At 39.1% G+C, this 27,637-nt stretch overlaps 1 protein-coding gene across 1 annotated transcript in view; it reads right to left on the reverse strand.

Annotated features, from left to right (window-relative positions):
* Positions 1-517: 517 nt before the first annotated feature.
* FSHR (follicle stimulating hormone receptor) overlaps positions 518-27,637 on the reverse strand; it is a 78,239-nt gene continuing 51,119 nt past the window's right edge. The window contains exons 5-10 of the mRNA XM_008501146.2: positions 19,411-19,482; positions 17,189-17,266; positions 14,196-14,264; positions 14,008-14,082; positions 9,060-9,245; positions 518-2,077 (exon numbers count right to left, since the gene is read on the reverse strand). Coding sequence (XP_008499368.1) covers positions 850-2,077; positions 9,060-9,245; positions 14,008-14,082; positions 14,196-14,264; positions 17,189-17,266; positions 19,411-19,482 — 1,708 coding nt within the window. The 3' untranslated portion in view covers positions 518-849. The remainder of the gene's footprint in view (positions 2,078-9,059; positions 9,246-14,007; positions 14,083-14,195; positions 14,265-17,188; positions 17,267-19,410; positions 19,483-27,637) is intronic.

Consider the following 27,637-nt stretch of genomic DNA (forward strand, 5'->3'; position numbering starts at 1 on the left):
ACAACTCAGCACCTTACCATACCCAAAGGGTCCTGACACACGAAAGTGGTTTCAACTCAACTTTGTGAGGACAGCTCAAGAAACATTCCCCTTATGATGAAGGGTTTCTCCTGCTCTCATTCTTGCTGTTTCTCACCTTGAAAACAAACTCCAAACCAAGCCCCTTGATCCAAACCCAGATGAACTCTGGTTCTCTGAGCCTGCAAATCTAGATGAGCACAAATCCTACCCAAAGAGACACTTTTGTGCAGAGTAAGGCAGGTCCCTGCAGTGTGGAAAAGCAAAAATCAGTATAACTGGTGATGCCCCCTGCCTTTCTGCTGTGGTCAACAGAAATGGAAGCCACAGAAGATATTGTCATTCCTAGTCAGTCTTGGATGAAGAAGAGCTTAAAGTTGGCCTTCTGTCTCCCTTAAACCCAGGAGACAGGATTAACGAAAAGAGCTAATTATCTCTAATTTTTATAATATGCTTCACAGGAAAATAATGCTAATTGTTCTTTTCCTTTCGACTGTCCATAAGCACTACTTGATTCTCAATAAGCAGCTAACATCTTCCTAGAATTAAAGGAATCTCTGCCTGTATTGTGGGAGATACCAGTTTAAAATCTTTATTTCTTGAGACAATTCTACAAGGATGCTTTGGCATATTCTGAAGTTTTGGTTTTTGTCCTTCAAGAACAGGTGAAGCTGGTGTCTCATGTCTGATGGCTGTTCATTGAACAAAGATAGCAAAGTGGAAATATTTTTTTTCTCTTAAATAATTATACAGGCTAGGATGAAGCAATTATTCAAATTCACAACGAAAGTGATTATCACACTGCCTCAGACACAAATTCATGCAAGCATGTCAGTTCAAGTGATTCAGAGGAACCAATGAATAAGGAGTCCCATCACTTTTTTTTGATGCAGAAGGGCAGTATCCATTTCTTGTGTGGAAGATATGAGCAGATGAGGAGGTCTCTGTTCTGTAAATCTGGGCTTGCATTTCGCAGCAACCAAACTTGCTCAACAGAACAAAGAAATCCCTGCGGAAAGTCTTTGTAAAAATGGCATAGAGAAAAGGGTTAGCACAGGAATTGATGGGGTAAAACAAAACCAGAAGTATCTTGGATTTGGACACTGTGATTAGAGGAACCTTGAGTGAGGCTGATATTGCAAAAAAAGATATGGGTGCCATGCAGAGGAAGTCTGTGAAGATCAGTATGGCCATGCGCTTGGCAATCTTGGTGTCACTGTTTGAGGAGATGACATTGGGGTTTCTCACAGTAAAGTAGATGCAGATGTAGCAGGCACATATAATAACAAACGCGAGTACATTCAACACTAAAAGAAATATAACATAAGCCTGAGAAAATGGTGTTTCTATATCCATGGGCAAACAGATGCTGACCTTCATGTAGCTGCTGACTCCAAATATGGGAAGCAGTGCCACTGTGAAAGCAAACAGCCATCCAAAAATCATTATAATCACAGCATGATGAAATCGAACCTTGCGGTCCAGTTGCATGGCGTAGGTGATGGTGTGCCACCTCTCCAGAGTGATCACAGTCAGTGTGTAGACTGAGAGTTCACTTGCAAACACTGTAAAAAATCCTGCAGCATTGCATCCTGCCCCAGTTTGCCAGTCTATGGCATAGTTGTAATACTGACTTTTGGTCTGGATATCTACAGATGCAATAAACAACAAATAGATACCTATGCAGAGGTCTGCAAACGCAAGATTGCACATTAAAAAACGAGGTACAGTGAATTTGTATTGACTACTGATTAAAATAATGAGGACAACAATGTTCCCAGTGATAGCTAAAATACTGATAAACCATATCAGGACTCTCAGAATAGTGTATCCCATGATATCTTCACATGGATTGAAAGCATCAGGTTTAGGTGAGCAAGCTACATTAACTATTTCATTGCATAAACCATAGTCAAATTCACTCTCTGCTGGGTCAAATCCTATGCTGTAATTGGAAATATAATCTTCATCTGGAGATAGTCTTTGTATCTTGTTGCCATGCTGCTGATCAAGGTCTTGCTTGGCCTGAGGTATGCTACATATTGGATGCAATTCAGTGCTGAAATTGTAAAAAGAGTAGTGTTAGAAGTTAAGAGACGCAGCACAAACCATATAATAAACAGGAAAACACCCAGCTTTAATAAGCAGCTCAGTTTTTCTGGTTAGCTGATTATATAGCATAGCCTGAAGCTTGAAATTAATAGTCTGGTTCATCCCCATTTATAATATATTACATGAAAGTACAAATGATTTGGAAGCATCTTAAAATGTAAGGGAAAGGAAAACCTGATGCTTGTTTACAAGCAAGCATGATGAGATTATCAACATGGTCAGATACATTCTGTAAGAAGTTTTCTTTGTTTCAACTGAATTTCTCCCAGCACCTGTCACAGATAAGTTGATTCTTTCATGGAGGAAACACTTGCTGATCAATTTCTACTTAAGACTGAACTGTGAAGAATGAGTAATTTCAGCTGTGCCCATAAAGTCTCTGTGTAATAACAATAATGCTACTGTTTCTTAATATTACTCTCAAATTCCCTTTTTACTGATGCTTTCGGCAATCATTGTCCCATATTCATTCTTTTAACTCCTTCAGGGCACAGAACAACTGCAGTTTGTTCACTTCATCCTTAGTATTCCATATTATAGTGTTAACTGGCCATTTACACAAATAAATAGAATAAATAAATTCATAGAGTGTTCCAGATAATCTCTAGATGTCAGATACCAACACAGATACAAAAATGAGACAGGGCAGAACATTTTGCTTAAAAACTGTTTTTCAAAGAAAATGGATTTGAAACCATGTGAAATGATGCAAAGCGAAGCCAAACCAAATGAAACCACCGAACAAATGCAATATTTTTGTAGTAACTGTAGTCACTTTGTTTCTGTCAGAAAATCTTTTTTAATCATTTTACATACTTTATAAAAAAAAGGTAAGTAATTTAGAAAAGGTACTTAAAAGAAATAAAGGAAAAGTGTTTCAAGAAAAAATGCCTTTGAAGTTAAAATTAGTATTTTTTGATAGTTGTGTGTTTGGCTTTATTTCCTAGAGGATGAACTCTATGTCCTTCTCCATGCCTAGACCAAAGGAAGAAACATGTTTTGACTGAGATAATAGAAAGATGATGAGCTCTGCCAAGCTAAGAAATATCAAGGTGTGTTAACATGAAATGAAGGATCAGACTGCTTCTCCTGGACCTTCTTTGAAGTTCGGTGTTCCAGAAGCTTACATACACAACTTTACATAAAATGGATCCATACTTAATCTTTGTTAGGGAATAAAAAAGCTGACAATGTTTTACAAAATCAACACAGTTCAGGCTCACCTGCAGGATAGTTGGGAAAAAAGCTTTCTAGGCAAGTTAGACTGAAATTGTTGAACTTTTGGTAACATCTTAAAAAGGAAGGCTCTTTTTTGTAACCTAATTTTACCCTTTGACTCTGTGGACTCAGAATGTCTTCCAAAAATGAAGTTTAAAAGATCCGCAAGAAAGGAAAACTAATGAAGGCTCAGCACCAGAAGGTGAGGGACATTTCCTATGAGGTACTGATCATCCTCTACTATTATAAATATTTTTTATTTTACCTGTCAACTGAGACAGAAAACTGATTTTCTGTGAGGTCAAGTATGCACTATGGAGGTCACCATAGCAATAACAAGGCATTACATTTTGCTCCCTTGTGTTCTGCTCGCATAAGGATGAATGAGGGGGCCAGTGTATTGATCAATATATCAACAGTTCTCTAGCTGAAAGAGAATATATGTTTCCAAGGAGCGATAACAGGAGAGTAAGTCCCTCAGTTTTGAGTGCAACAGGCACTCAAGGGCACTGAAAGCTACTGCAATAGGTAACTCTTCATAAAGCTACTGAGAGAAATGTTTTTATCCAGTCATTTCTCAGCCACGAGTTAAAAATAAACTTTTTCCCAAATTATGAACACACTGAAGCTCAATCTGTCCCTTGGTAAGACTGCTATGTAAGGCCAAAGAAATATTTTTTATTACTACAATTTAGTCATTCTTGGATCACTTTACAGTCAGCGGTTCCAAATAAAATCATGTTCCCCTGGTGTTAGCTTTTTGTTCCAAGGATGAGTGGTGAGGAGTCTCCTGGCTGCTTGCAAGTACCATGAACCAATGGGCAGTTTCAGACTCCTGAGGAAAGATGTGTTCTCTGGTACTGACTGACTGCTTACCAGCTCTTAGCCCTGGGAAATTTGCCCTTTGTGTACATTCAGAGCAAGAAGCTACAACTTTTTTTGGCAAGGGATGATGCTTGCTCCTTTTGGAGTCAGTAGGTATGGTAACATACTTCACAGAAGACCAATTCCATCCTAGGCTGCATCAAAAGAATCATGGCCAGCAGATCAAGACAGGTGATTCTGTCACTCTGCTCTGCTCTGGTAAGGCCTTATTGCATACAGACCTGTAGTGCATACAGTTCTGGAGTCCTCAATACAGAAAGGATGGATCTGATGGAGCATTTCCAGAGGAGGGCTACAAAAATTATCAGGGGGCTGGAACACCTCTCCTGCAATGTCAGGATGAGGGAGTTGGGCTGTGTTCATCCTGGAGAAGAGAAGGTTCTGGAGAGACCTAATAGTGACCTTCCCGTATCTGAAGGGGAGCTACAGTAAGGCTGGAGTGGACTGTTTGCAAGGGCCTGTAGTGATAGGGGCAATGGTTCTAACTTAGAGAAAAGTAGATTTAGATTTGATGTTAGGGAAAAAATCTTTACCAATAAGGTGCTTCAAAAATGCAACAGATTACCTAAGGAGGTACTTGAGGTCTCATCCCTGGAAATATTCAAGGTGAGGCTTGATGGGACTCTGAGCAACCTGACCTAGTTGAGGGTGTCCCTGCTTACTGCATGGGGATTGGACTAGATGACCTTTAGTGGTCCTTTCCAACCCAAATTATTCTGTGTTTCTATGATGCTACTATTTTTTCAATCTATATGTAACCCTCTGTTACTCTTTAACATCACGTTGCTCAGGTAAACCCTCTGACAAACCAACTAGAGAAAGGGCAACTTAAATAATAACACTAAAGTTGGCAGAGTGTGCTGACAAAATAAACAAAATTTACTGCCTTTGTACCAGTAGTTCTTTTATGCACTTCATCTGGATCCAGCGTAGGTTCCGTGTTAAGCCTCATCTCAAACAAATCATCCTCACAGAAACGTGACATCAAGTGAGTTGTGAGCAACTGATATTATGTTCTCATGAAACAAGCCCCAAACATGACTCCTGATGCTGCCACATCTTTTTTAAAAAGTAGGATTTCAAGTGACACATCATCCAAAGAATAATGATCAATGTAAGGACAGAGTCAGATCAATGTCATTCTTTTAGGCACAAGGTGATCTTTATGTCAAAGGAAGCTGAAAGCTTGCTGAAGTTCATAATGTTCTATGTCAAGTTGAGGGTTTTAACATGCAGCCTCTGCTCTATCCACAGTTCAAGAATATTGTTTTCCAGTCACAGAAAAATGTGAGGGAAGTTCAGCTTGTCCTAAAAAGTAGTTTACTGTGTGTTCGGCCAGCATCAGAATATTCCAGTGTGATAAATCTACAGATCATTATTTATCAGACAATTTTTTGTGGAATGAAATAAAAAAAAAAAAAAATTTCCTATCATTTACTTTGTGTCAGTGTGGCAGAGCTATGCTTCATGCAACAACTTCCAAAATTCAAAAAGCACTGATGCTTTAACAAGTTTAAGATTTCTGTTATCATAACAGAGCCTATTTCCCGGTGTAAGCAGGTTTGGAAGAGGTGACTGGCCACAATTCACTATCCTATTTTATCTAAGACTCTCAAATGCAACAAAAGAGAGGGGAAATCTTACATACACATGGCAATCAGGATGGGGCCACACATCTTTCTCTTCATGCCTTCCCAGGTTGTAGTGAAATGAGGCAACCAGGTGCCACTAATTCCCAGGGAGTGGCATGAGCTTGTGTTAAGCCCACCTGTGCCTGATTAGGGTGGGCCCCCACTGCGCATGAGCTACCTTTTATTGGCCCCCTAATCCTGCTCATGCACAGTGGAGGCCTGCCCTAATCAGGCACAGGTGGGCTTTTAACACAAGCTCATGCCACTCCCTGGGAATTAGTGGCACCTCGTTGCCTCATTTCACTACACCAGATTTTCCATGTGAACATCAACTGCTGCCATGATCCTTAGAAATGCACCTCTCGGGGTGACAAGGAATCCTTTTTATCATCCCTGGGCTACCTGGAATCATTCTGAGACCCAAATACCCACGGGAGAGCAGCAGTTGCACAGCACATCAGGTCACATCATGGTTGTCACCACTCCAAGTAATGCCTGCTGCACTGACCTTGGCACAGCTCTCACCAAAGAGGTTGTACACCTGGTGCCACCAAGCACTGCAAACTATTACTAAACTATTAATAACATAATATTAAATGACTCGAGAGGTTTTCAGTGCACACTCAACTTGTGTGATCTGTCAAGAAACCTGCTTTGAAATGAAGGTGGGTGTAGCTATTGTATGTGTGACTAACCTCTGCTAAAGTGTATGGAAATATTACTGATATTCAAACTGAAGCAAATACATCCATTTTCTCTTTTTAAGCTGGAGGGATGATATCAGTCTTCCACCAGTTTCACTACAAGACACATGGCTGTGTGAAAGAAACTAACATTTTAATTATTTTTTAAAGCAGTTAACAGGATAAGTTAATGTAAATAGTTGCTCCTAATAATTTTGCATTTATGATTATTATTTTTTGAAAGTTACATCTGGTAACTATTAAATCATACATAAATACACTCAACTTTGTTCCACTGGCCAGTGTGATACAGTTCACTTGTACGTTTATTCAAGTAATGTATAGTACACTTGTATGTTTATCCATATAAAGAAGAGCATCACCAACTTTCATACTATTTCTTACCATTATGTTACACCTGATACTCTAGGGGGCCATGAAGTCATGACCAGAAACTTGTCCCAGAGCAGCCCCACCACTGAATGGTGCTCCAGCCCAGCTTGTTGATCATCCATGATTGGGTTAGGTGAGTTCTGCACAGTTTGTTGGCATTTCTTTGCAAAATTGCACTTGCTTAGGATGTGGAAATAGCTATCAGTGTCCCCCTTGGCTTCTTACTTGACAGAGCAGAGGCTTCTTAAAGTGGGGCTTTTCCAAGGGGCGAGTGAGTGCTGTGGGCTTTATTTGCCTGGAGCAAGTGTGTTATAGTATCATAGAATTGTTTGGGCTGGAAAAAACCTTTGTGATCATAAAGTCCAACCAGTAACCTAACACTACCAAGTCCACCAATTAACCATGCCCCTAAGTGCCACAGCTCCAAGTTTTTAAATACCTCCAGGGATAGTGACTCAATGTCTTCCCTGGGCAGCCTGTTCCAGTCTGTGAAAATATGGAAGTTATTTAAAGCCCAAGTGAAGAGACTAAACACTGAAAGTTTACCAAAAGATCAGGACCATTTTAGCTTTCCTTCAATAGTAGCTCTTAGTTTGTATTTTCAATAGTAGCTCTTAGTTTGTATTTGAAATTTCCAGTAGCCTAATTTAAGGCGTAGGTTCTGGGATTTGGGTCCTGATTTGGTCCAAGCAGTCCGGAAGCCAAGTGCCTTGAGAAATATGAATCACAGTGATATCAAGGTCCCTCTGCAGACTCATGGCTACACATGCTTCCATTAGACTCTTCAGCAAATACCTCTTTGCCACCAGTGCTAGTAGGACTGGACCCATTTTTACTTAGCAAGATGCCAAGAACTGTGTCTGCATATGCCTGCAGAAGTATGTGAAAATGTCTCCTGCTGATAAGCCACTTTAACAAAAAGTTTAGCATTTTCAATGAAAAATAAACAGTGGGGGTTGGATTCCTTCCTATATCACTGTAGAATTCACAACCATACTTGCACTGTTCACAGTTTTGCAAAGACATGTAGGTCATATTTATTACCTATCAGCACAAACTAAGACCAGTTATTTTTCATTGTCTGGTGCCAGCACAAGGCTAAAAGTAAAATAAATGGCTTTTATAAGTATTAAATAGAATCTACGAATAGTTTACATTTTCTCTGCACGGCTTTACCTTTAGGCAACTTCTGAAAACGATGTCTTGAACTGTAACACTTATCCATACCTTTTTTTTCTGCGATGGAAAATTCCACGTCTTGGGTGACAAACAATAAAGGAAGAACTTTGATGTATAACAGGGGTTTCTGTAGGTATCAGTTCCTTGTGTTTTCCAGTGACACAGATTCAGGAGGTTCATTAGCTAGTTAATGTATACACTTAAAGTCTATCTGAGCAGCTGAAAAATGCTTAATGAGAATCAGATACCTGAAGTCTCACTGATGGTTGAAGCCTCGCTTAGATTTGCTAATGGAAAATTAAACCAAGCACTGAAAATTACTTTGAGAGTCTAAAAAAGCACTCCAGCATCCCACATTTCTCTTCTGATCTGGGAAGGGGTCTGCTCTAGATGAACCATTTCAGAAATCCGACCCAGAAGTGCTGTGTAGGTGAACTAGACAGCACATCTGTGATGCTTGGTTGGACAGTGTTTCAGCATCTGTGTTGCTTTCTGAGAGTTAAAGAACCCTCAGTGATCCTGTTACCCATCCAAATTGGTGGCCAAGTAGGGACCATCTTTTCTGCAAACAGAGCTTTGCCTCCAGCTACCTCCTGAAAAGTTCTCAAACTTTACCTGTTGAACGCCCTTAGCATGGTTGCAGGCTGATCCTGGATGGCAAGTCCCAGTGAAGATGGACCTATGACAGGTTGGGGCTAGAGCCTCAGCTATAGAAAATGATGATGGTAACACAGCTATCCCATTCTTTACTGTCTTGCAATGGAGAGGTAGTGCATTGTGGAGCATGCATAAGCTGTTATGTACTGTATATTTATTTATTTATATTGATTTACCTACCTGCACTGAAGACACCTTTTCTATCCTGATTTTGAGCAACTTTATTGAATTCACTATCAAGTACTGAAAAGCACCAAAACGAAAAACAAATGACATCACTTACTTTTGTCTTTTCCAGTTTGTAAATGCACAGCAGTGGCTAGGATAGGTGAAGTTTGCCTCAATCAAAGATCTAAATTTGCTTAAATCAGGAAGCTTTTTTAAATTGTATGTAGACCTTGCTCTTAGCATCTTAATGAGTTCTAATCCATGGCTTGGCAGGAAACTGATTCTTGTCCTTGAAATATCCCTTTAAGAAAACACATGAACATACTGGTAAAAAGCAGATTTACTCCTGCTTAACAGTGGTCAGGTGTTTTAGACTGTCATGCTCATTTATTTCTGGAAGGAGATCAACTGGAAATCTATGCTCAAAACAGAATCTGGGGGTGAGCTAGGTATTTCTCCAGGAAACCTGAACTAATACTGCCAAAAATCAAGTACTGTTAATCTGATCTGAGAAAAAAAAACAAAAGAAAAAAAAAATCCCCAAACTTTCTGAGTAAGAATTAGCAATGACATAAACCATCGCTGCCATATGATTCTGGGTTTAGTAAACACACAGTAAATGCTCCAACCAGAATCCTGCTACAGGATAAAAAATTGCTGATGAAAACACAACATAAGTTTTTTACACAAATGTCACATCATGGTAGACTGCTGTGGCAAAGGCAATAAACACAGAGAGAGAAGCCCATAGGGATATACAGGTGTGGGGATAGGTTCTGGATATCAGGTTTTGTACTCATTGGTAAGACAAAGTGAACTGAGAGAGGGGTGACTCAGTTCAAACTGTGAGGAACAAAAATAACAAAACATTTTCAGAAGTTTAAAAAGCAAAGAGCACAGACTTAAATGAAGAAAGGGGGCAACATTGCAAGAGGTTAGGAGAGATGTTTATGGGTAAGGCAGTTACTGAGTGGGACAGCCTCTCATGGGCAGCAATGGAAATGGCAGCTAAGAACAGAGTAAAGAGAGCATTAGTAAGGATTTTAAAAAGAAAATAATTTTACACACACTAAGTCTTGATTTAGGCCATGCAGGACCAAGGATGCTCCATCTCCAGGCTAAGGGATACTCAGAAATACAGAATGTAACATATGGCACAAAAGGTCCCCATATTTCCCCCACTAGAGCACAAACTGCATCCCTCAGCTTGTGAGAGCCGAGGGCATGCTTCTTTCCCATAGATCAACAGTAAAATGGACTATGGAAAATCACTTTGTCTTCCCTTAGCCCCTGATCTCCTCTGGCTGGAGACTGACCCAGGATGCAGTGCTTGCTAAGGCTGCTCTACTTGTTACTCTTTGAGAAAATAAAGGAATTTTCCCTAATCAAGGAACTGGACTGACAATACCTGTAAGTTTTTCCACGACCTCTACAGTATACAGGTTTCAACTAACCCGTAGCAGTATGGTATCAAGACAACATATTATTTGATCTCTATTACTCAACATTCACAAACTGTTTTTGTTATTGTTTTAATGCAGTAGAGTTGTGTCATGTGAGGAAAAGACCAGGTTTTATCAGCCTGTAGTAAATTTTAAACAGTTACTTTGTACTATATGGAAATTTTCCCTCTATTTTCTGTCTTAAGAAACAAAATCAATACTGAAAAAATGTCTCTGTTTGAACCCATGGTCTTTAGCTTATGGATAATCATGTCTAACAAACTCATAGCTAGTAAAGCAGTCAGTGGTGATGGGAAAGGTGATCTTTGTGTCCATGCTGTGCCCAGAGGTGGAGGCTTTTCATCCAGACTCTGAAGGAATGCAGCACCTTCAACAACTGGACCATGAGCTGTGGCAGCAAAGGAGAAAACATAGACTTCACTCTGCTAGCCTGATCTGGGGCCATAACTTCTCCTGGAAGGGTTAGATGGACCTGTGGAATCAGAAATACTTCAACTTTTTGTGGGACAGGCTGAGAGAAGCTAGGCTATGGTCCTGGCGTTGTTCTGTGTCTGACCCATTTCTCACAGGAGCTAAAAGCAGCAGGTACATTTTAGGCTATTTCTTACCTACATGAAAGCATACTTAGATTGCAATGAGCAACCTTGATTGTTTCATAGACTGACTATTGCCTTTAGTAGGTTTCATAGTGAAAATGCCACCTAGACTATATGCTCATGACGCAATCAAAGAGCAGTTTTCTGCCTAAACCCACAGACAGCATCACTCATGGCATAATTATGAGCTTATGAAACCTCACAAGGGCTCATATTTCTCAACAAGAGCATAGAACATGTTTTCTTTGGCTTGATAGCTAAAAATCTTGGAGTCCAAACTGTTACTATACTAAGTGGAAATGACAAGTAGATTTGAACAGGACTATCACTTAATCTTAAAAATAGTTAAATATTGATGCGTCTCTGGGCATTAATGTAATAAATGTTGAATATTTTTTCATTAAAATATGTTTTTTTTAAATAAATCATCCCTTTTATGCTAATTATTGTGCACAAACAGAAGCAAGTTAGGGAAAGTGGCATGCATACTACTGCAGGGGTTTTTTGTATGTTTGTCAGGGATAGATAGTGGCTTACTAACTTAGTCCACTGAGTTATCATGGGCAGACCACAGTGTGGAGGTTCTTTAGGATGTTCTTCTCTAGTTAGAGGCCTGATAAATTAAATAAGCACAATGACCAAGATGATAAAGTGGCAGTAGGAAATCAAGCCAGAAAGCACTGGTGACTGCAATATATGCTCTTGTATTATTGCTTTGCTGCTAGCCAGCAGCCCCAACAGCAGCTACTGCAGGAGCAGCAAAGTGAATCTGACTTCTTTTCCAGTCACTTCTTTTTCCCACCGGGAGTCTCTGTTGGATTAGCAAAACTACTGACCAACTGATGACGTTTGAAAGGCACATACAGAAATAGCAAGAAATGGCTGGAGGTGCAGAAATCAGAGAGGGGTAAACGGATCAGTGATAACAATTTTCTCCGTGCATGCATCTAAACTCTGACTGTGCTACAGGGACTCAGCCGTCAAGCTGAGGATCTACTGAAACTCTTCTGTGGCCCCCTTATGTGGGCTTCTCAGTGAAAACAAATTTCAAAGATGGGATGGAACACAGACCTTCATCTGAGTCAGGCTGCAGCCAGAGTACTCCTAAAGACTTCAATAAAAGGTGGTGTAAACCACTACAGCTCTGGGAGCACCATAAGATGATTAAATGAAACAAGATGGCTGAAAATTGAAGCTGTGAAGCTACAAGTGGTAAACACAGTGTATTTCTCTATGGAAGGATTGTGTACAGGTGTGTCAGTAATTAGGCATTTGATTTACTTGCCTACTATCATCACTGAAATACTGTATCTCAGAACATGAATGTCTTTCCAAAAGAGATATTCCAGTTCAGCCAAGAGCTGTACACATGAGAGAAGAATTGATTGGTGAAACTGTATATCCTATAGAGATCTAAAATTGATGCTTTATCACTTTACTATTTGTGTTAGTGTTTCTTCACATGCTTTTTCTAATATACTGAATCAGAAAATAAAAGTTGGTTAATAATTGATTGTGGAATACTGGTTCAGGAAGATCAAGAGTTAAAACATTCTGACATTCACCCTAATGAAACACTGCAGTCTGCAACACAATTTTTATTGAAGCACTACTATTTGTCCTGGCAAAGATATGATTATGGGTCAATCATTTCCACAAGTGAAAGTGCATTACTAATGTACAGTATAGTGACAGATGAGTAAGAAGGCTCTTCTTTCATGATCTAAGGCTAAAAAGGTAATTTTCCATCCATAGAACATCAGATGTACTGGTAATACTAGAAAACTTTGCACACAAATAGTTCAGTGTTAGAAACTGAACTACCAAATGAATGTGAAGAACAGCAAAATCAACTTGATAAACCTCCAGAATATACCAGCCACAGCTTGCAAAGAAAATGCATTTAATTTTTGCTACAGGAAAGAATTCTTTTGAAAGTAAACATCAAGGATATGTTTGCTGAAAAGATGTTCCATTGGCAGCCTTTTCCAAAAAAGGATGATGCGATGGAAATGAAGACAAGTGCAGTAACCCATACTGTAACTCTTCATACCATGTCACTGACCATCACAATGGGGAAAAAAGACCTTCAGAAAAGCTCTGATCTGAACTCAACCTTAACCAGTCTTTTTTCTCCTTCCTTATTTATATTCCTATCCACTGTCACCTGCGTGTAAAATGTTCCAACAGATTCAGTTGCGTTTTTACCTTTTCTGGGTGACTCCTGTCTCTCTCTGCACATCTAGAGAGCCTCTATCTTTCTCAAGAGATAAAGGGTCTAAGGAAGTGGTGAGACAAAAAATTACTCCCATGTTTCTGATGCAGTTCTTAGGTGGTGTAGCTTGTGCTCAGGAACACCAGCAGCTGTGTGCAGCCACAGCCACTCAGATCCCACTGAAAACTGTGTCTTGAGGTAATGGTGACTGAGATCCATGAACACCTTGCTGATGAGTTTTCTGCTGCTGAGATCCTGCTTTCCATCTTATCAACCCCCAAAGACATCCTGCTGCAATTGTGTGATATATGTCATACCCACGCTTACAGGGGATGCGACATCCCAATCCCTGTTCCTTTAAGGTTCCTTAATCTTTAGAATTAAGCTTCAGGACTGCAGGGACAGATCTTGAGAGGTAAGCAATCCAGACATAAACACTGAGGATCCACTCATCTATTGCTGGTTTTGCTCAAACAAAACACTAATAGCATTTTTCTCAGGAAAATATGTGGCAGAACTACTCTCTTAGAGAGCTTAATCAACTGTGGACAGAAATCTGGATCTAAATCCCTGGAATTAAATACTTCCAAAAACTTGAGGACAAAGTGAAAACACATATAGACTGAAATTTCAGACACAGACTCCATTTTTTTTTTATGCTCAGAACTGCCCTTCCAGTATTGAACTCCAGATTTTGTGAGATGTTGAAATGCAGACTGGCATTTACATGCTCTCCTCTTTTATCTATGGAGTTAATAGTAAGAAAAATAATAACTGAATGTTACTTACAAAACAACGGGCCCGTTAGCTCCGTGGAAGACCTCATTTGGTAGTGTTTCTAGGTTGTGATTATCACTTAGATTTCTGAAAAACACAATTGTACTGATGCTAAAACAATCTGAGATTAAAAAAAATTTATAGAAGTTACTACCTTCTAATGATTGCTTTTCAGAATGGTAAGTAACAGAAATAGTTACAGCTCATCCAGGTAGGTTCCATTAAATGCATGATTTTCAATTTCCCGAATCCCATTTTTATTTAGCCATCTGCAACAGAGAGAAAAAAAAAAAAAGAAATAGTTGTGTTATTTGTGCTTTATAACTAAAATGCATTTAATTTGAATCAGTAAAAGAGTTCTCAAGCAAATAAAAGTATTAACTGAATATTCAAATAATGCAAATTCTGTGAATAGCAGCTGTAAGATCCAAATAACTGGAGGATGGTTTTGACAGTACAAATGAGGACAGGGCCAATGAACACTGCCACCAGAGATAATACTAGAGAAAGTTTGTGAAGTGAGGGCAGAGCTGACAAAGATGCTGGGCTGTTCATGGCTCCCCCTGGGAAGGATGTAGCCAAGCAAATGGAGCTGTTCCAGATTCATCCCAGGATGCATGAGACCAGCATCTTTCCTGCTGGGGTTGTCAGTGGTGCTTAGTTTTACTTCTTTTAAAACACTGGGCCATGGATTAACATTTGCCAGTTATCAGAAAAACAAAGACTTCTGTGGTCTCATGTCTCTCTGGGACAGGTGGAGGAGGGAGGCTGACTTCACCAAGTTAGGCAGGAGGGCAGGAATAGGGTAGCAGCAGTGTCAAACTATCTGGGAAGTGGCTGATACCTCCTGTGTCCACTGCCTTGACAAATCCTCCTCCCTGTCTGCTCCTCTGCTCCAGCCCCATCTCCCTGGGCTCCATCCACTGAGAGGAGATGGGTAATGAACCTGGGAAGCAAAGCTCCTGGGGGCTTTATGTCAAGTTTTTACTGTAGTGCATTAACTAATTAATGTTTAATGTCCTTCCATCTCTTCCCTTCATGGTCATAAAAATTTACATTTTGGGTCAGTTATATTTATCATCGTTACGATGCAATCTTTCATCTCACTTTAAGCATCACTGCAGCTCATGTCCTCCTCAACAGGCAATGACAGATCTGATTGATGGTAAAAATGGCATGATTTAATTAAACCATCAGCAAATCTGGATGTTTTGTTTCTAATTCACACCGAAAGCTGAGCAAGCAAGTGCACTTATCTAAAGTCTGAGGTGGTGAGCTAAGGTCAGCACAACAATCAGTTCTGGGTCCAGCTCAAATGGTTACCATTTTGACCCTGACAGGCAGATGTACATAATAACTCCATGTCTATAATGCCTGTCAGGTCAGATCAGGAGAACTGTCACCATCCTCTTCAATTGTAAGCATCATTAGGCATGTGTGAGCAAGCACAGAGGAGAGACATGTCCCTGCTTACAGCATTTAAAACATTTATTATATTATATTATATTATATTGATCTTACCCATTCGTAGCTGCTAAGCTGATATATATGCTTTTAATCACAATATTAGCACTTGCTCCATTGTCTCACCAAACATGATACTAAGACACTCAAACACTAAGGTTGCAAAATCAGAGTCAGTGGTGCTATACAGGGTGGATTGTACACTCTTGTCACTTGGCTAATGGTACTGAAGTAACAAAAAGAGAAAAAAAATTTACCTAATCCCAATATGTCATTATGCTTCATGTAGATAAGTTCTGATTGAGACAAGTTCTCCCCTTGCTTGGACCAGAATCCTCACTGGCAATGGAGGCAGAGATCCAGAACTTGGACTTATGGGCTTTTATTTACTATTTCACAGATATAGCTGTGTTTTAAATAGCTCCAGACATGGTGACTGCACCACTTCTCTGAACGGCCTGTTCCAGTGCCTGGCAACTTTTTAGTGAGGAAGTTTTTCCTAATATCCACTCCCCAGCACAACTTGAGGCCATTTCCTCTTGTCCTATTTCTTGTTAATTGGGAGAATACACCAACCCCCACCTCATTTCATTCTTCTGGTGCACATATTCAGCAGTTATTCATAGGGAATAACGGTGACAGCAGGGCAGTGGAGAAATGTTGCACAAGTAGGGTGGGGAGATGCTGTTGAAGCAGCACAGAGAGGTCAAATCACAGTAAAAATCTGTAATATTTATCTCATCTCTTAGTGGCATTATGGAAACAAATACAGTACTTGTTGTGCGGCGCTCCGAAAAAGTCCCACCTGAGCAGCAAATAAACCTCCTGGGAGAAAAAACAATCTCATACATTTAGAGTACTGTGACTTGAATATATCTGAGAAAATGGTATGTGTGTTTAAAACTTCAGGGAACCTGACATAAACAAGAGCTTGCGATAGGAGGAAAGGGGAGATAAGTTAAGTGACTTGTTACTGGCCTCTCTTCAAATATTGATGCTTGGGCCTTGCTCCCACCAAAATCAAAGTCAGCCCAATCAGTCAATCAGATCTTGCTTGTCTGCTTTGGCATGCAAGGGAAAATGCACACACACAGTGAAAATTTTTCCAGTCTGGCCAATGGCTTGGTGAAATGTAGGTAGGTTGTTAAGAAGCAAAGATACACCAATAGAAAGGATCAAAGAAGCTGGATAGTCCATTAAGAAACATTACTGTTCAAGACAAATGTAGAGTCATGTAACCATACAGCTTGAAACTGCATTTTGAACCAGCCTGTATCAATGCATTAACACAATGTACAAATATACTGCATTTCCACAACATCTACATATATTTTGCCTGACTAGTAAATGTCTTTGAATGATGTGTCTGACTGTAAATATTTATGAGTTATGCCATCCTTCTGAACACAATTTGTATCATGTGGAACTGTTGTTGTAAATGGAATACATTTAACCTTGGCATCAGTAATTACTAAATTGGCTTTATGCTGTGCTTCTAAAGTAAAGAACAGGATTAGAATACAACAGAAAATAAACAAAAACCAGGAAAGCATTTATTTTCATGGCAAGAACACTTAATACAGAGATTTCATGTGTAAGGAAGAAGTCTAAACCCTCAAAATTAATTTGGAAGTATATGAATAATGCCCATCCCCTGATTTCCTTGATCTTGTTCTGGACAAGAAATGACCAAAGGAGGACAATAATGGATTTGCTATGTCTTACTCACAGAATCACACTTTCAGAACTCAGGCCCATGAATGAATTTTTTTTGATTGTGCGTATATTGATATTGTCTTGAATATCTCTGAAAAATAAAATAGAACAGAAATAACATATTTTTTATATTTTTGTGTGCCTTTAAATATGAAATACTATTTCAAATGCAGTATTTTTCCTAATAGTCAATTTGAGGAACTATTATAGACTCTGCAGTGATGACTTAAGTTTTTAAGATGTTTTGTCTGCAGAATATAAACCTTCCTGGTAAAAAAACCTGGAGGAAACACTACCATCTCTCCCACTCTTTTGTCTCAGATAGCCTGAAGTCATTAAAATGTATAAATGCTTGAGTCTTATTATCCTGACCTTGATGAAGTTGTTCCTCCAGCAAACACACTAGGCAGAAAATGCAAGCTGTGTGGCTTTTAGGCCATCCCTTCTTGCAACCTCCAAACCAGAATCAGGAAGAGTCATTTGCTTTTTTGGCCAGATTCAGCAGGGTACCTACCAGCCCATTAATTACTGCCAACATCAACAGGGTTGCTTATCAGCTTTGTATGTAGTTAAAACCTAAGACATAGGGTCCTTGTCAATGCAGTTTGTAGAACTGTCAAGGAGGCACTTCAGAAGTTTGGATGGATGTGAGAAAAGGAAAGGCAGATATATGTTCTGTTGCTTGCTCAAAATAGGCCTCAAAGAAGCTGAACAGCATTACTTATAATTTAAACTGGGGATATGGTTGTTTTCATGGTGTTTCTGTTGAAAAGCATGGAATGAACAGAACTACCTGCAAAGCTTGAAATTAAGTGTACTTCCCAAATTATCTCATGCAGGCAGATGGAAACAGCCACACCTCTGCATTAAATGACATTTGATCAGAGGATTCATCCTGCAAACTGAGGTCAGCAGAGGAATAGGCAGGGAGCAGCACCCATAGAAATGAAGTGTACCTCCCTGCAAAGGATTTGTAGAAGCCCTTTTTAAAAATCCATGACATATTTGGGACATAAATATTGGCATAACTGAAGCCAATGGGAATGTTCTTATTGACCTCTGTGTCGACAAGGGGTATTAAGTAGTACCAAGGCCCAGTTATTCTTACAGGAAAGCAAGGAATTTCATCTGAAAAAAAAAAACCCAAACCTCTTGCTCAGTAGGACACAGTAATTAAAATCTAGTTAAGACTAATGATAAACATGAAGGCAGGCAGCAGGAAGGCTCTGTAGCTCTGTATCTGTTGCATTTACTTGATGGTTTCTTAAAATTATGTATGCTAGCTGTATTACAGAAATTTATTTCTTATGTTATTTAAGCATATACTATATTCAGCAGCCCTCATCTGTGTTTTCTATGCATTTTTATTTATATTAATGAACACTGCTAAGAGAATTGCAAGATTAATGTTTCTAAAGCTTGAAATCTTCTAATCAAAGATTTGAACATTCAGAACTTTGACTGTGCATTGCCAATACATCTTGTCCAAAAGAAGAGAAGAAATAGTTGCTCATTTCCTGGGGTTTCTGCTTTCATTTATTGAAAGCTGCTGACTGAAGAATTTCTGTCAAGATTGTTTTCAGTGAAAAAAACTCTAGTTTTTGATGAGATAGCAATTTTTTTTCAGAAAAATGAAACTTTTTTTAAAGAAAAAAAAGCCAGTCTCACACAAAAATTGATACAAATATTTTTTGTCTATTGGCTTTGGAATTATTCATAGAAAAATAGAATTCATTCACCGGACTACCAGAGCATGTGTAGAGCACGGTAGAGATATTCTATGGGAATTTTTTTGTTGTTGTTTGGGTTTTTTTCCTTCTTTTTTTCTTTTTTGTTTTCTTTTCTTTGTGATGTGGGCACCTCTCCCTGGAAAATCACTCTGAGATCAGCAACTCTTCCCATGCAGGATGAAGAACTGTCACCAGGTGGCAACACATTTCCACTGCCACGAGTCTGGATTGACTTTCAACTGGTGAAAAAAGAGTAAAAGGCTGTCATCTATCCCCTGGGCCACCCAGGCACATGCTCGTAATTTAGCTAGAGGAAAAGTGGTCTGTAAAGTGCAAGCTATAGGGCTTTGTAGAATGAATACCTGCCTACAAAATTATGATGCAAAACACTGCCGTAAAACTAATAAAAGAACACAAGGGAAATCATACCTTGAAAGGTTTTGTTGGAGAGGCAGAACATTGAAAAGAAGGTGTTAAAAAGTGAAAAGGAGACTTTAAAACTTACAGTAAAACTTTCTGGAAAGAGAGTACATTGTGGACAGCAGGTAAAATCCGAAGGCCAGTGTTTGATATTAACCTAAGGGGGAGAGAACAGATGCAGATTATTTGCTCTGTCCCACAAACAAAACAAAACAAAAAAATTAAAAAAGAAGAAAGAAGATTGTACTTAAAATGGTAACCTCAAAGGTCAGAATTTAGTCATATATGGAGGGTTTTGCCCACAGGAAACTTGACTCTGGAACCTAAAAAAGATTTTTTTTGAGAAACCCTACCTTGGCTAATTACATGGTACCTCCTGAGGTCCAGTATTAATTTCCCAACCTTATTCTAAGAAATCAACTGCAGTGACACAGGATAATTATTTTGAGAGTAGTTCTTTAAAGATAAAAGTATCAACTCACCACAATTTTAACTTTCTACTGTAATAAGGGATATATTAATTACTCTGGAAATTACATTATTTTGTGAAAGTAAGAGAGAATTTCCAATAGCAAGGAAAGGAAGACAGGGGAAGATTTCAGCAGTTTGTATGGTTGGAAATGAGCTTAGGTCACCATATTTAACTACCTCTAGCCTCCCAACAGTAAAAGCACCTCTGGCTTCTGTGTTGCAGCTACTGTCCCTGAATCTATCCCAGAAATGATGACTCTGAAGATCAACCCTGTGCCTGCAGCCAGTGAGGAAGCAGGGCCACAAGTATCCACAGAGATGTACCACATCTAATTTAAGCAGATTGTGTTCTCCACAGCAGTAGCAAAGGCAGGAGAAACATCACATTGCCATCCAGCAGAATGGGGCTGGTGGCTATTGATGGCTGTAAGGAGGGCTGAGCACAGGAGGAAGGAGGAGATGGGCCAGGCTGGAAAATTTTCCCAGCCACCAAAATATCTCATTACTATGCTGATGCTACCAAAAAAAGAGAAAATTTGGGTTTTTGACAGAATAGTTATCTCATTGTATTTTTAATATGTGAGTTGATAGAGAAGTTAACCTCTCAATGAGAATGTTGGTTCCCTAAGAAAAAACATCAGTAGTACATGGAAAGTATTTTCTAACCTGGCACTTCAAAAGAACAATGGTCTTTCACTCCTGCATGTGATTTTTTTTTTTTTCCATAGTTGCACTGATTGAGGCTGGAATAAAACAACAGCATTCATTTGATGCTTAAAAACTTAGATTATTTCAGGGTATACACAACATTTTAGGTTTCATAAACTGAGCTGAAACTGAACACCTACACATGGCAAGTAGATCCTATGTTTAGGAACTCAATGTGACACATGGGTCATTCACTTCTATAGCTATTGTTCTGGTCTTCATGAGGTGATATTTGGATATCGTCAGATGCTCAGATAGAAAATCAAACTTATTATCTGTCTCATAGCAAAAAGAAATGTATTATATGCAGAAAAAAAAAGTGAATATTCAAGAAGCTAATTTGGGAAAGCTGCTGAAATTTCACGACTGTTGCATCTCAGAAGTAGTTTGGTCTGACTTTGCATTAGCTTAAAAATGACGTATGACCAAGAATGCTCTACAAAAGCTCCCCTGAAAAAACTATTACATATAGTAAAATACATACATATTACATATGGTAAAATACAAAGCATTGTTGATGAAGCAGGTGGATTTCACAAGGTCCTTTTTATTTAAAGTACTTCTGCACTTACACTTTGTGAAAGGAGAATTAGAAGCAACAGAAGAACCTGCAACTTCCCCCTTACAGTAGTTTAAAGTACACTCTCTAAACTACTGGAGATATAGAGGATTTTAGTTGAAAGCCTCTTAATTTTCAATGAGTCATGTTCATTGATGCTAAAAATTCATGAAGTTCTTTTTATGAGCCGCTTTTTAAATACAAATTATGGCACACTTATTCTTAGAGGGTAAATGAATAGTCAGAATGCTGCCAGATAGTGTTTGGATACTGCAAGACAGAGAAGACAAGAGAAGTTTCCTTTTCTTTAGTTCTTTCCTAGGAATTCTCCATCCTCATGTTGCAGTAACGAAAGATGCTGGTACTATATATAATGTCTGCTATTCAAATGTTGCTTTCAATGGCAGCTTACTCCTAACATCAAAATGCTTCAGCACAGCTTTCACTATACATGAGAGAAGGAAGCTGTTCATGACCAATGATGATGCCATAGTCCTGATTTTTCCAGTAATCCCAAAGCATTCGGGGTTCAACTTGTACTCATGTCTACTGAGCAGCAGTGTCAGCTCTCTTGTACTTGTGTCAAATGAGATGAAAGGTACAGCAGCTTTGACAAATTGCTACATATTGAAGTAATCTACAGGTGGTACAAAGCACTGGTTGCACAGAGGCACAGAATGTTGTTTAGTAGAAGGAAGTAATTCTTTTAATTAATTGTGGAAAAGGAAATAAAAAAAATATTTATCTAAACTGCAGCCTAGATCTTCCCTCTCTTTTTATTCAACCAGCAATTCTCTAGAGGCCTTTAAGTGGATAATCTTGTTAGCATGTATATAATCCAATTTACTGAATATCTTTCCTGCAGGACAGTTTTGTCAATATATTTACCATATAATGTATACATACATAGTAGCCCCACTTAAAATAAGTGTCCTCTTTAATCTGTGTTATAACTGAATCCTCCTTGCCGTGCATAAACGGCTCAGTAAGAACCTGATTTTCAGAAGCTGATGGCTGCTTTCCAAACCATTAATTGTCTTTCTGAAAAGGCTTTCTTCAGACAACACATAAGAAAACAGCATCAGGATCAGCAGGGAAAAAAAGCCTTTCAGAAACTAATTCCTGGAAGACTCTGCCTGCTTATCTACAGATATAGCAACATGCCTGCATTTTTTACATGCCAAATTGGTAGAAGCTCCTCTGACAAAACTTGAGAGTACAATTTACCTCATTATCGTATTTTGTGTATTTTCTAAATTGCAAGCTCAAAGTGGGCAGAGATAAACCCAACATCTCTCAGAAAGTGTTATTTTTGTGTCCTTTAATGCGGTTACTGGTTATATTCCCTGTGAGCCTGACTCCAGCAAGAGGTTCCTCAGACCCACATGTCCCACCCTTCTAGGCTAAATCAAATCTGTAATGCTCACTGCCCACTTCTGGGGCAAGGTCTTTAACCACGAGACTCATGTGCATCACTTATTTTTGTTGAAAAGCCAACTGCACTCAAAGGGTCAGCAGTTCTGTGGACTTTCATAGAATCATAGAATGGCTTGGGTTGAATGGGATAAAACTCATGCTTTTGCAACCTAAACTTCCCCTCCTCCAATAACCCAGCTCTATGACCTCAAAATTGATCTGAACTGAGTGTTACATTAAATTTTTTATATTTTAGGCTGACACTGCTTAGTACAGGACATCTTTGATGCATCCTTTAAAAAGTACCAAAGGACATAGATTACACAAGAACTAATTTTGTGAAGAAAATAGGTTTGAGAAGCCATGACTACATTATTAAACAATGCCACAGCTCTCCCTAATGAGAGCCAGATAAATAATCTTGTACCTATGAAAAGGTCATTTGTAAGTGCTTGTTTGGCAAGTATCCAAGAAGACCAATTAGCAATTCTCTTCACTCCTCCTGAAAGAATGGTGAGAGAGATGGATTGCCATTTCTAGAAGTTTAAAAGTATTTCAGAATTGCAATTTTTAAGCAATTTCTCCCTTTTTTTTTTTTTTTTTTTTTTTTTTCCTTCCCCATAGTGGTAATGATGGATTAGGAGACAGAGGAAGTGGGGTGAGCAGGAAATGTGTTTGTACCTAGGATGACAGGGAGAAAAGCATATCAATGTTCAACAGCTAGTGGCTGTAAAAAGATCATGGAGTTGATGACAGGACTGACAAGGCTAACTAGAGCTTCTGGTTAGCTCCTATTATTTATTATCTCCTGCCCATAAATAAGACCTAGTGGCTACGCTTCCATTTCTGAAGCAGCACAGAGAGAGCCTTGCAAGCAATGTATTGCAAAGGTATTAAAGTGATGGATTATGGTGCTTCAGTCTTACGCATTAACACTGATTAATTTTCCTCAGGCATATATATATACATACATTTAAAATGTCAATAAATACATATTTTTCTGTGAGATCTTGTGAACTGTGTTATAACAGTGCTGATGCAGCCATGGAGTTGTTGTGAGGAATCACACCGTGTGTCTCATACTCTGTGGGAATGTCACCATGGCTGGAAGCTTCAGAAGAACCTCAACGAGTTCAACAATGTGCAGATGTACCTAAGTTCCTTGGCTTTGGCATAGAGGTTGCAGATGGGTCTTGCTGTACCTCTTCAGAAAGCTATGAGGTGTGCCTGGCCAGCTGTTCTGACTGGGGGGATGGACCAGGAAGGGCAGCAGGAAGAGTCTGCAGCACATGGTTGGGCCACTGACATTTCTGAGTCTGGGTCTCCATCTCCATCTCTGCTGCCCTGGTGTGGGCACAGACCCCAGCTGGGGAGAAGATGCACCACATGGGCAACAGGAAAGTGTCCCAGTGAGACAAGCACTGGGTTTGCTTTTCCAGCTACACACAACTACGTATGTGGTTGGATAGAATCGCCTAATCTGTTTTATGATATTTATGAAATCAATTGCTGTTCCCTCCTAATGTCCAACAGTTAGTGGGAGAATTAGGATGTGATATACAAAAGTTTTTTAGTTTCCCTTTGAGACCTTAAAAGTTTTATAATTTCTCAAGTGGTCATTGATAGCATTTCTATCCACACAGATAGCCCTATTCTGAATTATTTTAAATGATAGTTCAACATGGTTATAACCTTTTACTTTTGTATTCATAGAATCGTAAAATCCCAGAATTTTTTGGGTTGGAAGAGACCTTAAATATCATCTAGTTACAACACTCCTGCAAGGGTTGCTCAAAATCCCATCCAATCTCTCCCATCCAATTTATCTCACACTTCCTGGGATGAGGAATCCACAGCCTCCATGGGCAACTTCCTCTAACCACCCTCACACTAAATTTCTTCCCTCACACTGATTTCTTCCTTGTGTTGAACCTAAATCTACCCTCTTCCTGTTTAAAACCATTATCTCTTGTCCTATTGCTACTACCCCTACTAGAAAAGTCCTTTCCATCTTTCTTTTAGGCCCTCTTTATATGTGTTTATGTATGGCTCTTGTAAGCTCTCCCTAGAGCCTCCTCTTTTCCATGTTGAACAACCCTAACTCTGTCATCCTGTCTTCAGAGAAGTGCTCCAGACCTCTGATCATCTTCATAGCCCATCTCTGGAACTGCACCAACAGATCAGTGTCCTTCCTGTGTTGGGGGCTCCAGAACTGGACACAATATTCTAGGTGGGGTATCATGACTGGATAATCCACAGTGGCAGTGGATTAGAGGGGAAGAATCACTTCCCTTGACCTGCTAACCATGCTTCTTTTTGATTCAGCCCAGTATATGGTTGCCTTTCTTGGCTGCAAGCACATGTTACCAACTCATGTTGAGCTTCTCATCGACCAACACCCTACGTCCCTCTCCTTGGGGCTGTTCTCAATCCATTCTCTACCAAAGCTGTATTTGTACTTGGAATTTCCCTGGCCTGGGTACAGGATCTTGCACTTGTCCTTGCTGAAGTTCATGAGGTTGGTGCCCACCTCTCAAGCCTTTCAAGGTCCCTCTAGAGGGCCTTCCTCTCCTCCAGTGTGTTGATACTTTTTGGTTTTTGTTTATTGTGGAAAAAAGCCCTCAAATTGAACACAAAACTCATTAATGCATTAATTCCCTGAGTGTCCTGCCTTATATTTTCCTTAGCTGACCCTTCCTTGTAAGCCATAGAAAGGTGAATACCAAGACTGGATTACCTTTACCAGCTGACATTTTGTAGCCTTCCATCAAGGTTTCTGCTTCCTCATTAACAGTCCTGTTCTTTAGAAGAGCAAAAGCCTCAGCTTTTCCAAGGAAGGGTTTCTAAAAGCACCAGTGAGTGAAACAAGGGGATAGAGAAAATGGCAGTTTTCCTTACAGAAATGTGCTGAGAGTGCCCAAAGGTCTGGCTATATAGAGAGTGACTTGAGCATGATGTAACTCACACCCAGTTCACTGCTGTGTGGAAGGCTCCTGCAGGGAATTTGTGTCCTGCTCATAATCCCTGTGTTCTGGGTTGCTGTAGGACTGAAGCCACATGTGTTGTAATGGTTTTACCCTCAGCACATCTACCTCAGACTTTGTTGTTAGCATGCAGAACATGTTCATCTATTCCCATGTTCCTAGCCAGGAAGCCTGCACCTATTGTACTACTTATAGACATATATAACTGGACTTTTTTTTCCCCTACTAAAATGAAGGCAAAGAGGTGATGCAGCATAAATCCATTAATGAAGTAAACACGGATTTTGTAACTTTAAATGAGACAAGATCTTTGCACAATGTGTATGAGTGTGAAATAAATGGCCGTGAAAAAAAAATCAGAGAAAATTTTCTAGTCACTAAATCATTGAATTTCTGGAAAAGTAGCTCCTGGGGAAAAAAAAAACAAAAAACAAACAAACAAACAAACAAACAAAAACCCCAAACCCAAAAAAAGCCAAATGAGAGAGAGATCAGAGAACAGAGAAGAGAGGAGAACATCAGGAATGCCAATAAAGCTCCTAATTAATGGGATTCATGGAGTGGAGCCAGTTAGAAATGGGTTACAGTAGTCTTGAAAGTATATTTTAGTGCTATATACCCACAAAAGAGAAAATCTTTAAGAATGCCCCAAAAATATTTTTAGCTAGTGAGTAAAAATATCTGAAAATGAATGACACCCTCTGTGTTTTGACTCTGGTTTGGGCTGCTGCAGCCAGATTTTTGTACAGGTAGGATCTCTGACTGAGGCAATGCACATGGAAATACAGAATGACAATTGTTCCAAAAAGGAACCATCTGCTTACATAAAAAGAAAAAATTCCACTACTTCAGATATTTGAAGTTGGGACTTACCTTTTCCTAATGACCTATTATTTCTGTGTCCCACATTAAAAGAAAAAGGACACTAATGTGTTCATTAGTTAGTTTGTATTTCTTGTTGCATTTTTTATGACATAAATGTGCTCTTATTCTTTCTACCCATCTGCACACCTGACAACTATACTACCCATAACAGCTTCTTCTGGGGATTTACAGAGGCTAAACAAATGCTTTGTTTTTATTCATAGGCAGCCAGAATTACTCAAAGACAGTAGTCACCACTGAATAACTCAAGTCTGAAAAGGAAGAAAAAAGGCATATGATTTCTCCTCATGGAAATGCAAACCTAAAGATTTATTTCCTTACTGTCAAGATAAAATCTGTGTTTCAGTTATGCACATAAAAAATTTAAAGTTTATCAAGGTGCCTGGTGATTTTGATAAAGCAGATGTAGGTCAAAATACTGGGGGGGTAGGGAGGTTGAGGTGTTAAACACTCATTAGCTTACTGGGAGCTATGCTTTTTAGACCACTAAATTGATTTCATCCCATCTTTAAGAAGTACCTAATCAGAAAATCAAGCACTTGGGTATTCAAATGCAGAAATTGTGATCAGTCTTCTTGGCTGAGTAAGGAAAAGAAGGTTTCTTGGATGACTAAGGCTTCTTCTATAAGTAATGAAAAGGAGACTGGGTAATTGTGCTCAAGTTATGGGCATACAAAAGTTAAGTTAATATCCTTTTGGGTTTATATGCCATCGTTCAGCAAAGAGCACTGTGGGGGGTTTATTTAAGCCACAGTAACTAAAACCAGCTACTCTTAAATGGAGTTCATTGCACTTCACTGATGTTTTGATACAAAGGAGAGATTATTTGTCATGTTAACATCACATGCTAAAAATCTGTGCGAATATTTTTGGGCAACAGTTTATTTTAAAGATTAATTCAATTATCTCTGAATTTTGATGGCAAGCTCATGGGAACAGTTGTGGCACAGTTGTGCAAACAGCATTCTTAAAGAGGCTGGCTAATGAAATAAAGTTAGAACATACAACAGTAAGCTTGTATTGTAGACTTTTAATCACATCAAGTCACATCAAGTGCTAATGGAAAACATTGCTATAGCACTGCAATTGCTAAAAAAGAGAGAATTTGAACGTCTAAGACCATGTATGTGAAATTTAAAAAAATCCATAGAAAATAGAGATGAGAGACATTTTTGTCCCAAAGCTATCAAGAGAAATTTCAACTGAGACTTGTAGATATAAAAGAGGCCCAACTCCTTTTCTTATAACTCAGTTTAAACCTGTTACTTAAAAAGGCTCAGGGCTCTCAT

Source organism: Calypte anna, chromosome 3 (genome assembly GCF_003957555.1).
Source record: "Calypte anna isolate BGI_N300 chromosome 3, bCalAnn1_v1.p, whole genome shotgun sequence".
In the NCBI taxonomy this organism is placed as follows: Eukaryota; Metazoa; Chordata; class Aves; order Apodiformes; family Trochilidae; genus Calypte; species Calypte anna.